This window comes from Myotis myotis, unplaced genomic scaffold, assembly GCF_014108235.1.
Source record: "Myotis myotis isolate mMyoMyo1 unplaced genomic scaffold, mMyoMyo1.p scaffold_m19_p_16, whole genome shotgun sequence".
Lineage (NCBI taxonomy): Eukaryota > Metazoa > Chordata > Mammalia > Chiroptera > Vespertilionidae > Myotis > Myotis myotis.
The window spans coordinates 39,366,724-39,385,734 of record NW_023416320.1 but is presented as its reverse complement, the minus strand read 5'-3'; the positions used below and the strand labels follow the sequence as shown (position 1 = coordinate 39,385,734).

The window sequence follows — 19,011 nt, the reverse complement described above, 5'->3', positions numbered from 1 at the left end:
AGCCCCATGGAGCTTGGCCCTGCCTACCCCCATTCCCCACTCCCTCTTCATTCTCTCATGGTAAGGAACTGCCTGAGGTTTCCTGGGACACACACTCTGCCCTCCCTGCTGTTGCTGGACGAAGGGAAGGCCTCATCCCAACACGGCCTTACGCTTCCTGAGGAGGATGGAGCACCTTATCGGCATCTGGAGAAAGGGATTGGTTGTGTTTTTTATGCCAATAACAAACGATGAGAAAGAGAATTTAAGAAAAAAAATTCTATTTACAATTGCATCAATGGGAATAAAACACCTTAGAATAAATTTAACTGAGGATGTAAAGGAACCTGTACTTGAAAACCATAATACATTGAAAAAAGAAATTGAAGAAGATACAAATAAATGGAAGAATATACTGTACTGATGAGTAGGAAGAATTAGCATGTTAAGATGTCTACTAGTATACTACCCAAAGCAAGCTACATATTTAGTGCAATCCCTATCAAAATTCCAATGGCATTTTTCACAGAATTAGAACAGATAGTCCTAAAATTTATATGGAACCACAGAAACCCCTGAATATCAAAAGAAATCTTAAGAAGAAAAATATTGGAAATATCATGTTACCTGATATCAAACTATACTATAAGGCAATACTAATCAAAGCAGCATGGTATTGGCATAAGAAGAGACATACAGATCGATGGAACTGAATAGACAACCCAGAAATAAACCAATGATTGTATGGTGTGTAATTTATGACAAAGGCGGCAAGAATATACAATAGTATAAAGATAGTCTCTTCAGTAAATGGTGCTGGGTAAACTGGACAGATACATGCAAAAGAATGAAAGTGGATCACTTTCTTACACCATATACAAGAATAAACTCAAAATGGATTAAAGACGTAAATATAAGACCCAAAGCCATAAAACTCTTAAAAGAAAACATAGGCAGTAAACTCTTTGATATTACTCCTAGTAATATTTTTTTTGGATTTGTCTCATTGGGCAAGGTAAGCAGAAGAAAAAATAAACAAATTGGTCTACATCAAACTAAAGAGTTTTTGCACAGCAAAACTATCAACAAAATAAAAGACAACCTAGTGAATGGGAGAAGATGTTTGCTAATGATACATCTGATAAGGGGTTGGTATCCAAAATATATAAGGAACTCACACAACTTAACATGGAAAAACCAAACAACCCGATTAAAAAGGCAGAGGACCTGAACAGACAGTTCTCCACAGAGGACATAGAGATGCCAACAGGCATATCAAACATCAATAATCATCAGGGAAATGCAAATTAAACCACAATGAGATACTACCTCACAGCTGTCAGCATTGCTATCATCAGTAAATTGGCAAACAAGTGCTAATGAGGCTGTGGAAAAAAGGGAACCTTTGTGCACTGTTGATGGGGTTGTAAATTGATGCATCCAGTATGGAAAACAGTATGGACTTCTTCAAATAATTAAAGATAGAATATCCATATGACCCAACAATTCCACTTCTGGGTATTTATTTGAAGAAACCCCAAATACTAATTTGAAAAGACATTCATCCTTATATTCATTGCAGCATTATTTACAACTAGAGGCCCGGTGCACAAAATTTGTGCATGCAGGGGTGGTGGTGGTAGTGGTGGTGGTGGTGGTGTCGGTGGTGTCGGTGTCCCTCAGCCTGGCTTGCGTCCTCTCGCAATCTGGGACCCCTCGGGGGATGGGATGTTGGGCCTGAACTGGCAGTCGGACATCCCTCTCGCAATCCAGGACGCTGCAGGCACCAGTGACCATACTTTTCATACAGGTGAAAGGCATCTTGATATTGTATGGGCAGCTACATTTTTTTGCCTTGATTATGAAAAGTAGTACATAACATGATCCTTCTGAGGCAGTAGTGCCATTTCCCCCATCTTATGGGTGGAAAAACTAAAGCAGAGAGAAATTAAGTAATTGGCTTTGTCACACAGTTATAAGTCTCAGAATCAGGGCTGACCACAAAATGTGCAAGCCAGAGTCCATGCATGTAATCGCTGCATCATCCTGTTTTTTTCAGTGTTAGAGTAGCCTTGCCAGGTTTTAATTTTTAAATCTATGAGACTGTTCTCAATATATAGGGTAGGGTCCCTAGGCCTGGCTGCTGATCAGGGCCATCTGTGGGGTGACCGGTGGGTGGGGTGATCAGGGGCCCCCACTGGCACCTGCTTTGACTGGTGGCCTGGTGCTGCCTGCTGGCCAGTCCCGCCCCCCGATTGCCGCCGCTGGTCGCCTCCCTCTCGAGCATCTGCTCCCTGGTGGTCAGTGTGCGTCATAGCAACTGGTCATTCTGATTTGCATATTAGGGTTTTATTTTATAGGCTAGCCAAGATATGGAAACAACCTAAGTGTTCATCAGTAGACAATTGGATAAAAAAGATGTGGTACATATATATAAAGGAATATTTCTTGGTCATAAAAAAGAATGAAATCTTACTTTTTGAGATAGCATGGATGGACCTAGAGAATATTATGTTAATTTAAATAAGACAGGAAAGACAAATACCATATGATTTCACTTTGTGGAATCTAAAAAATAAACAAAACAGAAATAAATACATAGATACAGAGAACATTTTGATGGTTGCCAAAGGGGAGGCGGAGTGGGGGATGAGTGAAAAAGGGGAAGGAACTAAGATATACAAATTACCAGTTATAAAAATAGTCACAGGTACATAAAGTCCAGCATGGGGAATATAGTCAATAATATTGTAATAACTATGTACAGTGTCAGATGGGTACTAGACTTATCGGGGTGATGGCTTTGTAAATTATATAATGTCTAATTGCTGTGTTGTACACTGAAAACTATAGTTGTATGACAACTAGAATTGATAAATAAAAAATTATTGGGAAATAAATCAATATTGAGGTCTTGGATCAGAAGGTTAATAGCAGGAGAGGGGAGGGCTAGCACGAGGGAGTTAAGCGGTGTCTCTCAGAGAGCACATTCTTCAAAAGTGGTGATTTATCCATAATTTTGAAAGATAATGTGATTTGTGAGTTGTTATCTGACCCAGAGACATTAGAACAAACCTTGTGAAATATGGTTTGAAACATCTCCGAGACAAATGATAGTCAAAGGAAAGTGCTTTTTTTAATGCATCTACAACCCCACCACCTGATAGCATAGCCCAAGCCCTATCCTTTTGCTGTCACAACCTATCCATGACCTGGCTTGAACTATGATGAACTTAAGGATGAAGGGGCATATTCTAGACTGAATGTGGTAACTACTTGTTTGTGGGTAAATCAAAGATGGTTGCCAGGAGTCTAGGTTGGGCAACTGAGCAGATAGATGGTGGTATCATGATGAGATAACCAAGATAGGAGACAGTGTCAGTTGGGGGAAGAAGATCTTGTCACTTTTTGACATGTTCATGAGCTAGAGTTGTCTGTGAAGAGGAGAGCACCAGTAGGCCGTTGGATATCGGAGATGATACCTCAGCTTTAGAGTGACCCAGCCTTCATTTTACCCTCTGTGTCTCAGTTGTTGCATGGATTAGAGTGTTTGTGTCTCTTTTATGAGCTCATAAAATATTAAATTGCAGGGTGAAGACACTGCATAGTCCTAATCTGATCTCCCATTGCATGTCCACACATTGCTTATCCTTGTTCTGCCACAGCTTCCCTTCCGCATATACGTTTCACTGAAATCATTTTGTTGGATTTTTTATGTATTTATTACTAGAGGCCCGGTGCACAGATTCGTGCACTGGTGGGGTCCCTTGGCCTGGCTTGCGCCCTCTCGCAATCTGGGATCCCTTGGGGGATGTCGGACTGTGGGTTTTGGCCCGATCCCCACAGGCCAGGCCGAGGGACCCCACAGGTGCATGAATCTGAGATTCATCAATCTGTTCGTGCTTCCATGCCTGTGCGTTGAGCGTGTGCGCCCTGGTGGTCAGTGTGCATCATAGCTACTGGTCAAATGGTCGAACGTTTGAAATTTTACAAGTTTAGATACAAAATAAGAAAGGATATGTGTTTTTGGTGTGGGAGGAATTTTTGCAGGTTTTTTTTCTCACAGGAGATTATTTTTTATTGATTTCAGAGAGGAAGGGAAAGGGAGAGAGAGAGAAACATCAATGATGAAAGAGAATCATTGATCAGCTGCCTCCTGCACACCCCTTACTGGGGATCGAACCTGCAACCCACGCATGTGCCCTTGACTGAAATCAAACCTGGGACCTCTTAATCTGCAGGCCAGTGCCCTACCCACTGAGCAAAACCAGCCAGAGCTGGATCTTTTTCTTAAATAAAATATGTTTTTATTGATTTTTAGGGAAAGGGAAAGGAAAAGAGAGAGAAACATCGATGTGAGATGTTTCCTCCTGCATGCCCCCTACTGGGAACTGAGCACACAACCTGGGCATGTGCCCTGCCTGGGAATTGAACCAGCAACATTTTAGTGCATGGATTGATGCTCAACCAACTGAGCCACGCTGGCCAGGGCTGTTGGATCTTTTTTAAACTAATAATTTTAGGAATATTGAAACATACATTATTTACCTCTACATGGAGACTGCAGTTGCCTCTGCAAATATGAGGAAGATGCTTGCTGGACAGTGTTTCTCATTTCATTTCTACATTAATGGAAATCATTGACTTGATAATGCTATAACATGTTTCTATTTCCATTATTTGTAAGTGTAATAACCATGTTCATTCATTTTATTTATAGCTCCAAAAGGAATTCTTCATTTGTCTCCTGATGTTTATCAAGAGATGGAAGCCAGCCGCCACAAAGTAATCTCTGGCAATACCCTAGGCTATTTGTCACCCAAAGATATGAACCAACCCTCCAGCTCTTTCTTCAGTATATCTCCCACCTCGAATAGTTCAGCCACAATTGCCAGGGAACTCCTTATGAATGGAACATCTCCTACGGCGGAAGCCATAGGGTTAAAAGGAAGTCCTCCTACTCCCCCTTGTTCTGCAGTACAACCTTCAAAACAGCTGGAATATTTAGCAAGGATTCAAGGCTTCCAGGTATGAATTAAAAGCACAAACAAAACCAAGAAAACAAAACAACTCATTAGCTCCAAATCCTTCATCTCCATCAGAAAGCTCATCTTTTGCCTGCTAGTGTGACCCATATGCCACTTACATTGTAAATTACTAGGCACACAAATGGCAGGGAAAAGAGGGCCGTATGCACATGCCTCATTGTCTTTTATTTTCATTCTTCCTAGTGATTCTTTTGCTGCCTGGCTCTCCTCCATTTTTCTTCTTCTTCTTCCTTCTTTTTTTTTTTTTAACTCCCCTCGCCCCCAATTCTCTATTTTGCATTCTGGTTGGTCTTGATTGGTGAGTACATAAGGCTCCACTCTGTCTTCCACAAACAGAATATCTGCCTTCATATCTTTGGCAGGAGTATTGAGCTCTAAGTTCTCCCTCCTTTTACAGTAAGGTTGAGTTTTTCTAATGATGCCTTTACACTCATTGAAGTTTTGAATTCTATTGCCAGTAATAATTCAGGTATATCATTAAGATACAACATTCTAGAGGTCTGTTATCTAAGGGATTCATTAAACATGGTATTAGAACAATAATGAAATGCTTTCTAGTTGTCTGGGGCATAACACCACGTATTTGCTTTACTGGATCGTGTTTTGAACCAGGTGGGGTGGCACCTGCCTCAGACGTTACCATCAATTCAGTGTCACTGGGCGGTCTAGTCCACTTAACTGGTTGTCTATATGAATTTGGGGATAGAAACATTTTTTCCTATTTATTTTTCCCCTTTGAAAAAAACACCCAACAGTCCTTTATGGATAGAATTTTTGAAAGAATGGTTAACGCTAGGAAGAGGAAATGCCTTTGTTCTGATTTCTTAGTTGCCTTGAACATCATGTGCTGACCTGTAACCGCTAACATAACCGCTAATGTGACTGCTGAACTGCAGCGAGCTAGTGCGTGGGAGTCTCATTCCCGCAGGTTCCCCTGTTTCCACCTCTTCTCCATCTTAGTCTTCTTCCTTATGACCCAAAACTGTAATTTTCTTTAGAAACACTCTAGGAGATCTGTATTATGTAGAATGATCATGTATTTCTACAAATTTTACAAGTTTAGATACAAAATAAGAAAGAACATGTGTTTTTGGTGTGGGAGGGATTTTTGCATGTTTTCTTTTTTTCTCACAGGAAATGGATTCCTTCAAATTGATTGCCAGGTAGTCATTAGACTATTAATATGAAATTACAGAAAATGTTACCAATTATTGGTTCTTCATCTGAAATTTTAAGTGCTTAAAGTTAAAATTTTAGAACTTGGTTTTGTTTATTATAAGAATGAAAATAAATCACTGTTCAAAATAAAAAGACCTTGATTCATACCACATACTGGAAAACAGCGAAGTAATTTTTAGTTCTGTGTATAATCTGCATAGACTGCCGTGAAAAGAAAGTCACTGCTTATTTACAAAGCTAGTCATTTAGAAATGTCTCTGAGTAACGCTGCATTTTTTTTTTTAGAAATGAAGCAAAATTTGCATTCAAGCTGTGAATTGATTTTTTCCTTAGAGGTGTGGTAGATGTAATTTTGCTGCTTCAATTTTTTATTTGTATTTATTTGTTAATTCTTGGCAATGAAAACAGTAATAATTTGAATATATCTTTACCTTAGTCAGATGTAGTCTGCTTTCCCCATTATTGGACTGGCTGCTTAGACCTTTTATTAAAGCTTACAGCAGAGGTAATATTCATTATTTATGGACAAGCTAAATATTTCCAAATTTGTGTAATATGACTTTAACATACTAATGAGTATAAACAGGCTTCTTTGGTTGAATGAGCTGGGTGTTGACGTGAGATATTGTCTCTCTGGTGCATCGCAACCTGCCGCTGAGCAGTGGCCAGGATTGTGGGAAATGGCTTCCTGTCCTGAGAGGTGTATCCACATCTTCACGTCACAGTAGAAGGTTCTTTGTGGTTAAGAGTTTTAAAGCCTATTTCTTTATAGGTAACTTTCTCAGGTCTGTTTACCTGGTGGAAAACCATGTAGATTGCTCCTGTTTCTTAAATGTTTCAATTGGGCTGTAGTTTAGAAATGAGAGGGCCAGGGTGTTATGAATTGCATGCTTTTCTGTTGTTGTTGTTTTTTTTTTTATTTCTGGAACTTAAAAACAATAAATCCTTTTACTGTGTTTCTAGGTTAGTATTTTTTATTTTGTTATTGTACGCTGACTAGATAATTATTGCTTATTGAATATTGTATAAACCCTTCCCTTGGCCTTCTTTGCCTATTGAAATTTGATGTGACAGTTAATATTGTATTACAAAGTAAAATTATATTAGTGTACTGAAAACTAAGTTGCTTTAACTTTTAATTTTTTTCATTATCCAGTCATTAATTAAAATTTATAAATTGCTAAAAGTTCATTTGCTCACCAGAATATAGGTATTAAGCTCACATTCTTTTGCTTAAATCTATTAAGTAATTTAAATTATTTTGCAATTAAAGTTATCCTATCTAATAAAAGACAAAAAGGGTAATTGACTGTACCTTCGCTATGCTTCCCATTGGCTAATCAGGGTGATATGCAAATTAACCGCCAACAAAGATGGCGGTTAATTTGCATACATAGGCTCCAAGCGGTGGAGCCAAGCCAAATGGCCCCGAAGCTGGCCGAGCAGCAAGGCCTCACGCCCCCGGGATCAGCGGAGCCACGAGGCCTCCCAGCCCGGGATCAGCAGAGCAGCAAAGCCTGATGGCTCGGGGGTTGGGGGGGGGGAGGGGCGGGGAGGAGGGCTCTGGCCGGAGCCCAGCCAGAGCGAAGGCCTGGGTCCCGGGTGCCAGAGGAAAACTGGTGCCAGCAGCCAAGGGAAGGGAAGGCCTATTGCACGAATCCCTTCATGCAACAGGCCTCTAGTTATTAATAAAGCTGACTTCACAGAGCAGAATGTGACTGAACACTTGCACATTCTTGGTAATGCTTTTATTCTTGCTTGGGCTCACCTAAAGTTTTTAACCACATTTTAGAAGCAAGCTTTTGGACCTGTGTCATAAATGAGTGTTTGTTTCTTTGCAGATTCATTGAGTGCATTTTAATTATCCTCTTTTAAAACTTGGATGTTTTCTTATTTTTCAGCAAAAAGTTTTATGTCATTAGTTCTGTGAACCTCAGACTTTATGCTTCAGTCCGTATGCTTCTATAACTTCCATGCATTTCATAAAAGCTCGCTTAAAATCATAGTCATAGTGTTTCAGGGCTTTATGTTGTGTAATTTGATACTCTTTCATTATAATGCCAAAATGTTTCAAAATCATGGGGCTTTTTAAAGAAAGTTATTATGGGAAAGACATTCTTGAAATGCTGTACATTTGAGCTGAATATTTGAATACTTTTTTGTTACATTTTAATTTATGCTATTCTAAGTTTTTTGATTTTTCCATACTAATTATATTAGAAATATCTTTGTATAATTAAATATAAGCAGGTGTTTTGCTTTTTTTCTTTAAATGAGTCATTAGAAAATGATTAGGTTCAAAATGAATTCCATTTGGCCCTCGGTATCCACAGAAGATTGGTTCCAGGCCCCTCGCAGTAGCAAAGCGTGAGCAGATGTTCAAGTCTCCTCCGTAGAATGGCACAGCATTTGCCCGTAACCTCCACACGTCCTCCCGTAGATTTAAACCGTCTCTAGACTTGTAATACCTAATGCAATGTAAATGCTATATAAATAGTTGTTATATGGTATTGTTTAGGGCAGTGGTTCTCAACCTTGGCTGCACATTAGAATCACCGGGGAATCCTTTTAAAATCCCGATTTCTGGGCCTCATCCTCCGGAAATTCTGTTTCTCTGTGACTAATGTTGTGGCCCCACCCCATAACAAAGAAACAGAATTTCCTGAGGGTGAGGCCCAGAAATCAGGATTTTAAAAAGATTCCCAGGTGCTTCTAATGTGCAGCCAAGGTTGAGAACCACTGGTTTAGGGAATAATGACAAGAAAACAGCCTGTATGTGTTCAGTACAGATGCACCATCACAGACCTGACCACCTAGCTCATGTCACAACAACATAACCCTTTTTCTGAATATTTCTGACCAGCAGTTGGTTGAATCCGCAGACGTGGAACCGCGGATGTGGAGAGCTGGCTGTATTTTAACAAGTTATTCTTTCTAGGTGGGTTTGATTTCAGTTTGCTGTTCTGTGCTCCTCCTAGTTCCCATCATCCTTTGAGCGGTGTTGTTATTGAACCCTGCAGAGCAAAGTGGGATAAACTAGATTTGTTTTTCTCACATAAAGAATATAAAGAAGTTGGTGTCTCAGTTGAGCCCTAGTTAGTTTATTTTACATATTTAAGGAGTATTTTATAGAGAGGCTTTCCATCACGGTGAGTTTCAGATGCTTCGAGACATCTACTTGAAAACTCTCTTTTCAAACAGTACATTTCAACTGATATGTCTCCCTTTTTTTGAAGTTTAATATGACTGCAGCAGGCTTCTTTCATAGTTACTGGCTCTAAACCCCATAGTAGCTGTACTTCCACCAAAACCAGAGGAGTTACACTAGATCAACTCATTTTGCTAAAATTTCCAGCTCTAAAGAGAAAGACATTGCACTTGAAGATGGAAGTCCTGATGCACATGAAAATATACTGTAATGAGTAACAGAAACCCTGGGAAGAGGGGAGCAGGCCTGAGCAAACAGTCCATTCTCACCGCATAAGCTACTCGGGACTAACTCCCACCCCAGATCAGTGCAGAACGTCGTGGAGGAACTCAGAAGGACAAAGACGCACCCTGAGCCTTGGCCCCAGCGCGTACATACGTAGTCAGACACGTGAGACATTTCAAAGAAAAGGTCATCTGCAAACCCAGAGAGCCGTTCCTGCCGCAGCGACTGTGGCTGGGAAACGGCCGTCCTTGCGAGCCTCCCCGCGTAGCCGTGTCGGCAGCCTTTTCAGTTTGCGTCAGAAGAGATTCCAACCCAGCACGAGGATTCTGGTTGGAGTTATTTGAAAATCAAGTTTCTGAAGAAAAAATAAATTATGTTTCATCTAAAGGTGAACTGCATTTCCTTTTGCCAGGAAAGGCTGGCAGCGAGGCGACTTTTTCTCAGCGACGAGAGATGAATGGTCCCCGTCAGGCAGGTGTTGACATACCTGTGCTCATTGTAGGTCGTGTTGAGATGATGTGTCCCTCTTTCCAGCATTAGGCTGTGTCTCACTCCCCCCCCCCGCCCCCCCCATGAATAACCTGGCTTACATTTCATGATTGTTTCTCACCCAGGACAACTCTTGAGAAAGAGAACCGTATGCGGAATACGTGGGATTTGTGCACGTGGAAACGACCTGCTCTGGCATCCCAGGGCACCTTCATACAGCGGTTCTCAACCTTCTGGCCCTTTAAGTACAGTTCCTCATGTTGTGACCCAACCATAAAATTATTTTCGTTGCTACTTCATAACTGTAATGTTGCTACTGTTATGAATCGTCATGTAAATATCTGATATGCAGGATGGTCTTAGACGACCCCTGTGAAAGGGTCATTCAACCACCAAAGGGGTCGTGACCCACAGGTTGAGAACCGCGGATGAGGAGCTGATGGGGAAACAAGGGAACGAACTGCCATTCGTGGACTGACTGACGATCTAGCAGAGGGTGAAGTAGGCATTACATACATTGTGAGCAAGCAGAAGCGCCTGGTACATTTTTGCTAAGAAATTCTTATTTTATTTTTAAAAATATGTTTTTATTGTTTTCAAAGAGAGGAAGGGGGTGAGAGAGAGATGGGGAGAGAAAAAGAAACATCGGTGAGAAAGAAACATCAACATCAATCGGCTGCCTCCTGCACGCCCCCTGCTGGGGGCCAAACCTGCAACCCAGGCTTGTGCCCTGACCAGGAATTGAACAGGCAACTTCCTGGTGCACTGGACGACGCTCAACCAACTGACCCTCACTGGCAGGGCAACAGATCCTTATTTTAAATCAAACTGCAGCACAGTGTTTGAAGACTGGTTCTTGTAGGTAGGGCTAGTGCAGTGATGGCAAACCTATGACACGCGTGTCAGAGGTGACACGCGAACTCCTTTTTTTGGTTGATTTTTCTTTGTTAAATGGCATTTAAATATATAAAATAAATATCAAAAATATAAATCTTTGTTTTACTATGGTTGCAAATACCAAAAAATTTTTATATGTGACATGGCAGGGTTAAGTTAGGGTTTTTCAAAATGCTGACATACCGAGCTCAAAAGGTTCGCCATCACTGGGCTAGTGTGTGGTGGTGGACAATGGCTTTCTTAAATTTCATTAATACATTTATTTCTGCCCCCAACTATATACACAACTGAGTCTGAGTCATTTAAAAATTCTGTCTCTTTTGATGTGCTGGGAACTTTGGATTTTATTCTAAGATAAAATTTTATTATGTAAATACACACCTGAGGGACAACCCAAGCAAGACATCCTATTAGTAGCCAGTTTACTCATTTCCCTATGTGAAATTATTCATTTTAAACCTTGACTGAGTTTAGGTCTGGAAAGTTCTACCATCTTAACACAGTCACATCAAAAAACAGATTTAGCTGCCAGAGATAAGGGACAGTTGCAAACATTTGAAATGTGTTTATCGGTAGTACAGTCCTCTTTTAAATAAAAAGTATGTGTAGGTCCAGAATCAAGTCCTGAAAGGGAACATTTGAGAAGATGAGGGCTACTGTTGAAAGATGAAAGAAAGTTCACAGCTTGAAAAGCTCTTATTAAGAGAAAAGGATAGTTTTCAGTAATTTCAGTGTATGTGTGAAGAATTACATGGATATGAAGTTAATCAGGCTAGGACATCATCCCATTGAATAGGATGAACAGGAAATGGGCCATGTGTTTATTCACTCTGGAAAAGTACTTAAATACCTGCACCTGCTGGTAGCATGCCCAGCACTGGGCCAGTGGGCACAGGGGGAGTTATGGTCAAGTTGGACAGCAGACGGGTAGAAATGCCGAAGATTGCCCACTACCACAAATTAGCCCTGTCTTCAGGGGTGAGTGTTAGATAAAAAGAACGAAAGATTCCTAGCATGCTGCATGAAATGATGTCTGGAATGCCTGCCCCCTACAGTAAGTGTCATAGTAAGTGTCACCTGACAGGTGTCCACTTGAGGTATGGCTACATATGTTCATCATAAATGGGAACGAACAGCTCTGACTGAAGCAATGAGGGAAGAATCCATGACAGGAGACATTCGAATGAAGCATTAAAGAGCACACAGCATTTTAAGGTGGGTAAGAAGGAAAAGGAATCGCAGGCAGAAGCCGCTAAGTACTGAAGACAAAAGGGCATGGCGTTTGAGAAAATGCTTGGAGTTCATAGTGGACGTGGCTGGCAGGGAGGCTGAAGACGTGTGTGTTGCTGGTAGTTTGAAGTTTAGCTGTTAGGCGGAGATGCCTGACTTATTTTTGAAAGGGCAGTGGCGTGGTTTTGGCATTTCAGAAAAAATAATTCTGTAGGCATTGAGAAGGACGAACTAGACAAAAGACAGACTGGTGGTGGAGAGACTAGTTAGAGTGGTTTTGCACAAATCTAGGAGAGAAATGACAAAGATGGAATTACGGCAGAGGCAGTGGGCGTAGAGGAAGGGGCTGAAAGCACAGTCGCCTAAGAGAATTCATTTAATTGAGAACATGACATGATGTCTGTGGCTGACTTCTGTGAGGCTGCTTTGACTGGCCTGGTCAGGGTGGACACTGGATTTAATGTAGTGAGTAAATGGAGACTGTGAGGGTAAATAGAGTCTTCTGTTAGGAATTTGAGAGTGTAAGTGTGAGTTTATGAGAAAAGAAAGAATTTGAAAGGAAGGTAATGTGAATGATATGTTTGAGACAAGGTTTTATTTTTAGTATAGATGAGATGAACAAACAGAGGAAGTTAACAAGTTCCACTGTAGACACGTGGAATTTGTGTTGCCTGAGGGACTTTCAAATGGAGATGTCCAGTGGGCAGTTGTAATGGGTCCGGTGATCAGCAAGAGCGTGTAGGACACAGAGTCATTGGTATGTAGATGTAATTGAAACCATAGATAGAAGACTGACCAGGAAAACAGGGCAAAGGCCTAGGAGAGATTAGTGAGTATTCATCTCGATGAGTACTAACATGTAAGGGATTCATTCATTCATTCAAGCAAAATGCATTGAGCACCTGCCATGGGCCAGGTACACTTGTAGGCACTGAGGATGCAGCATAAATTCAGTCAAGGTTTCTGCCGCCATGGAGCTAACATTAGAGGGGGATGTGTTGTAGGGGGAACAGGCGGAAGGGCAGATAGTCACATGAGCACATAGGATAAATTCAAAGGGTGTTAATAGTCTAAGGTAACAGCTGCTTGGAAATTGTGCGACTAGTTAAGTTTATTTATGAGATGTATAAGCAGTGGCTTAGTGTCTGTAACTGTTGTGTCAAAGATAACTACACTTTTCCCCTATTTATTTTTAAATTTATCTTTATTGTTCAAAGTATTACAGATGTCCCCCTTTCCCCCCCCATTGACCCACTCCCCTCTACCCCCCTCACGTTCAAGCCTTCACCACACTATTGTCTGTGTTCATGGGTTATGCATATATGCATGTAAGTTCTTTGGTTAATGGTTATCTCTCCCTCCATGCCCCCCAACCCCACCTTCCCTCTGAAATTTGTCAGTCTGTTCCATGCTTCTATGTGTCTGGATCCACTCTGTTCATCAGTTTATTTTGTTCTTTAGATTCCACATATGAGTGAGATCATGTGATACTTGTCTTTCTCTGACTGGCTTATTTCGCTTAGCATGATACTCTCCAGGTCCCTCCATGCTGTCTCAAAGGGTAAGAGATCCTTCTTTTTTACAGCTGCATAGTATTCCGTGGTGTAAATGTACCACAGCTTTTTATCCACTCATCTCCTGATGGGAACTTGGGCTGTTTCCAGATCTTAACTATTATAAATAGTGCTGCTGTGAACATAGGGGTGCATATATTCTTCCTGATTGGTGTATCGGGATTCTTAGGATATATTCCTAGAAGTGGGATCACTGGGGCAAATGGGAGTTCCATTTTTAATTGTTTTAGGAAACTCCATACTGTTCTCCACAGTGGCTGCACCAGTCTGCGTTCCCACGAATATTGTACTAGGGTTCCCTTTTCTCCACATCCTTGCCAGCACTTGTCATTTGTTGATTTGTTGATGGTAGCCATTCTGACAGGTAACTACACTTTTCAGTGTTTTAATCAACCTTATTGAGGTGTCATTTACATATAATAAAACACACCCATTTTAATTGTACACTTTGATGAGTTTTGAAAAACGTAGACCAACATGTAACCACCACCACAATCAAGATAGGAATATTTCCATTACTGTGACCAAGTTCCTGGTCCTCTCAGCAGCCTGTTTCCTCACCTCCCCATGGCTCAGGCAACCAGGATATCCTTTTGTCACTAAAGATTAGTTTTAGCTTTTCAGGAATTTCATAAAAATGGAACCACATGGCATGCACAGTCTTGTGTCTGTTTTCTTTGACTCAATATAATGTTTTAAGATTCGTTGATGTTGTATATATCACTAGTTTGTTCCTTTTTATTGCTAAGTACTAATTAATTACATGGATATATGCCACAATGATCAGGTTACTGTTGATGGGCATCTGAGTTGTTTTTAGTTTGGGGCTATTATGAGTGAAGCTTTTTATGAATATTCACGTATAAGATTTTGTGCAGACATGTTTCTAATTCTCTTGGAAAAATACCTTGGAGTGGAATTGGTGGGTCACATGGTAAGTGTACATAGAAATTTATAAGAAACTATCAGATTATTTTTCAATGTGTTGTATCATTACATTCCTGCCAGCAATGTATGAGGGCTGCATACAGTGATCAGTCTTATTTTATGAATGGTACAGTAGTATCTCATTTATATTTTAATTTGTATTTCACTGGTGACCAACAGTATGAGCTTTTTAAAAAAATACATTTTTATTGGTTTTAGAGAGGAGGGGAGAGGGAGAGAGATAGGAAACATCAATGATGAGAGAGAATCATTGATTGGCTGCCTTCTGCATGCCCCCTATGGGGATTGAGCCCATAACCTGGGCATGTGCCCTTGATCACAATTGAACTCGGGACCCTTAGTCCACAGGCTGAGACTCTATCTGCTGAGCCGAACCAGCTAGGGCAATAAGAGCTTATTTACATTGTGTTTATTGGCCAAATTATATATCTTTGTGAAATGTCCACATCTTTTGCCCAGTTTTTAATTGGAGCATTTTCCTTTTATGGAGTTATAACAGTTTTTTAAAAAATATATTCTGTATACAATTTTTTTGTTGTTACAAATATTATCTCACTGCCTGTGACTTTTTTTTTATTATCTTAATGGCATCTTTTGAAAAGTTGAAAAGAAGTTTTCAATGCTGACGAAGTTCAATTTTCCATATGGTTTGTGCCTTTTTGGTCTTATCTAAGAAATCTTTGACTACTCCAGGGTTGCAAAGTTTTTCTCTTACTTTTTTCCTAGACATTTTATGGGTTTGCTTTTATGTTTTTTTTACATATATATTTTAATTCCAGAAATGAAGGGAGAGAGAGAAAGAGAGAGAGAGAGAGAGAGAGAGAGAGAGAGAGAGAGAGAGAGAGAAAAGAGAAACATCACTGTCAATGATGGGAGAGAGTCATTGATCGGCTGCTTCCTGCACGCCCCCTATTGGGGACTAAGCCCGCAACCCAGGCATGTGCCCTTGACCGGAATCGAACCTGGGACCCTTCAGTCCGCATGCCAGTGCTCTATCCACTGAGCCAAACCATCTCGGGCAGGAATCTGTTTCTATTGACTGCCTTGTGTGTGAATGTGGGCCACCCTTTCCTGGTTGTTGTTTTGTTTTTTGTTTGAAAAATGGGCATTGTGGATAATATGTTATAGCAACTCTATCATTTTTTCTTTTGCAGATTATTGTTTTTGTGTTTGGTCAAGTACTCAGTTAAGCAGTCTGAACTGAAAGTGCAAGCTTTGCCTCTCCCATACGACATTCCTCAGCTGATATCCCCACTTACTTCTCTCAGCTTCCAGCTGTGGCCTTTTCTCTTGCCGTCTTCCCAGTGTCTTCATAATTATTTGGGCTGAGTTTATCCTCATATTTTGGAGGCCATCCTTTTTGCATTTCTTAGCTTTCAGCGTTTCTGCCATCTCCTTAAATTTCCAGCTTATCAACCAGCCCATGTCTACTGATACTTTAGTCCAGTGAAGCTTTTAGCTTTCTAGTCCTCAAGCTGTATATACTTTACAGACTGCACTCTATTAAAACCATAGCGGTGGTGATGGAAGGGAGACTTGACTTGAACACATACAATATCATATATAGGTGATGTATTATAGAATTCTACATCTGAAACCTATATGATTTTATTAACCTATATGTCACCCCAGTAAATTCAATAAGAAAGTAAAAGAAGAACAACCCAAAACTTTCAGACCGAAATGGATTTCTTACTTCTCTCTGCCCACTTTTACTTCCGGCCCTCTGTGATCTTTCCCGGACATGCAGAGTCTATAATCAGGCAGGAATTTGGGTGCAGTGCATATGCAGATTGAGAGTAGTACCACTCGTGCAGCCACCTTACTTCTGGGATTTGTTCCCTCCGTGTCCAGCTCATCTGCCACCCCTAAGTTCTTTCCTCTGCCACCTCCAGCGGTAAGACTGCAGTTTTCCACCAATAGAACTAGAGAAAGCGAGAATACCTGCAGGCAAAAAAAAAAGCCACACAGTCACAATTTTTATTCCTTATAGTTTTGGTCCTTTAAGGAAGAACTGTGCCCTGGTGTCTGCCTACTCTTTTTTTTATATATATATTTCTTTATTGATTTCAGAGAGGAAGGGAGAAGAAGAGAGAGAGAGAAACATTAGTGATGAGAGAGAATCATTGATCGCCTGCCTCCTGCACACCCCCTACTGGGGGTCGAGCCTGCAACCCAGGCATGTGCCCTTGGCCGGAATCGAACCTGGGACCCATCGGTCCACAGGCTGACGCTCTATCCACTGAGCCAAGCCGGCTAGGGCTGTCTGCCTACTCTTGATCACATTCCAGTGTCTTCAGATGTTTTTCTTTCATGTTGTCTACATTTTATATTGTTATCTGCAAGAGTCTTTTTTGTCCAGTGAATTTATGGTCTGAAGCTGGAATCCTACCAAGTGTGTTTGAATACCACTGAATTGACCAATTCATTCATTCATTCATGACTGGTAATCATGACATCTGTCATGAAAAGTAATTCAAAATATTGGAAAAGCCATAAAGACATTAGTCGTTGGATTTAGGGCCGACTCTAAACCTAGATTATCTTATCCTGAGATCACATCTGCCAAAACCGTATTTCCAAAAAAGATCACATTCAAAGCTACTGGGTCAGGACCTGGACGTATTTTTTGGGTGCCAACATTGAACTCACTGTATGCTTACAGATTTCTTAAGTTGGTATATTTATTGCTTTCATCAAATTTGGGGAATTTTTGGCCATATTTCCTTCAAATATATTTTTGCCCACTTTTCTGTCTCCTCTCCTTTTGGGCCTTCATTTACATGCATTTTTTAATATTGTCCCACAGATTCCTGAGGCTTTATCTATTTTTAAATTAAAAATCTTCCCTGAACCTTAGATTATACTATTTCTGTTGACCTATAAGTTCACTCTTTCCTGTATTTCCTTTATCCAGTGATTTTTGTTGTTGGTTTCTTTTGGATATTTTCATTTTCAGAATTGTCATATGGTTCTTCTTAAAAATTATGTTTCTCTGGTGACTTTCTCTTCGTTCATTCCTTATAGACATATTTTTCTTTATGTCCTTGAGAGTAGTTATCATAGGTGCTTTTCTGCTTATTTCAGCATTGGATGTGGCCTCTATAGATTGCCTTTTCACTTGAGAATGAGTCACTTTTTCCTGTGTATTTTAGGTCAAGTCATTTTGGATTGCATTCTTGACTAATATGAATGATACATTAGAGAGACTGGATTCTGTTACATTTCTCTGCATAGTTTTGAATTTTGTTTTTAGAGGCAGTTAACCTGTCTGGATTCCAAACTTTTAATCTCATCTTGAACTTTCTTTTCTCTTGGCTTCTGGAATGGTAGTCTCTCTTGTTCTGCATATACTTCTCTGTCGAATGCTGCAAAGAAGAACTTGGCATTGAGGTGGTTATTGCTCCCTGTTTAGGGTAGTTTCAGTGGAAACATTGTGTAATGATAGGGGAGAACGTTGAGGGTAGTGATAGTAATATTTTCCTAGATTAAAAATAGAAATAGCTATGCCCAGCCGGCATGGCTCAGTGGTTGAGTGTTGACCTATGAACCAGGAGGTTACAGGTCTGATTCCTGGTCAGGGCACATGCCCAGGTAACTGGGCTCTGTCCCCAGTGGGGGACATGCAGGAGGCAGCCAATCAATGAATCTCTCTCGTCATTGATGTTTCTCTCCCTCCCTCTTTAAAATCAATAAAAATATATTTTAAACAAATAGAAATAACTAAAAATCTGATAGGTGGTGTTACTACCAAATTGGATCTGCAGTTTAAGCAGCAACTTACCTCTCAGCTTTTGCAAATCAAATAACATTTATTGATGTTATTTAGTCCTTATTGCTATCCTTCCCATAAATAGGCCTATATTGTTATTTTTTTCTCTCTAAAACTCTAACATATAGAGGAACCTTTAACTCCTCTTTTTCATTATTGTTTGGATATTGTGATTTTCCAGGCTTTTATGCCAGGAAATTGTTTTCCTGCATCCTCTTTCCTTCCTATATCAGAGGTAGAAAGTACTCACGTCCAGTAACTTTATTTTTCTAATTAAGAGACGATTTTGTCTCCACTGATTCTCTTCTCTTGTTTTTGAAAGATTCTTTTAGTATAAAATTCTGACGTGCATAGAAAAACTTAAATTTATCTGTTATTTATTCTAATAGGCTCGCAGCTTCTTTCATTTATTCTGAAGCACTTAAGAAAGGTTTTCTTTCTTATAAATCGCCTTTAAAGTGT

General features: G+C 40.2%; 1 protein-coding gene across 13 annotated transcripts in view; it reads left to right on the top strand.

The window, feature by feature from the left end:
• The window catches only part of STAU2 (staufen double-stranded RNA binding protein 2), a 223,369-nt gene that overhangs the window by 103,822 nt on the left and 100,536 nt on the right, over positions 1 to 19,011 (top strand). For 10 of the 13 annotated variants that reach the window (XM_036338537.1, XM_036338536.1, XM_036338535.1 and 7 more), the window contains one exon: positions 4,700 to 5,007. In XM_036338537.1, the coding sequence (XP_036194430.1) occupies positions 4,700 to 5,007 (308 nt within the window). Of the gene's footprint in view, positions 1 to 4,699; positions 5,008 to 6,491; positions 7,523 to 9,072; positions 9,534 to 9,561; positions 9,968 to 19,011 lie in introns of those variants that run through there. The other 3 variants (XM_036338546.1, XM_036338541.1, XM_036338545.1) reach the window with 3 other exon arrangements.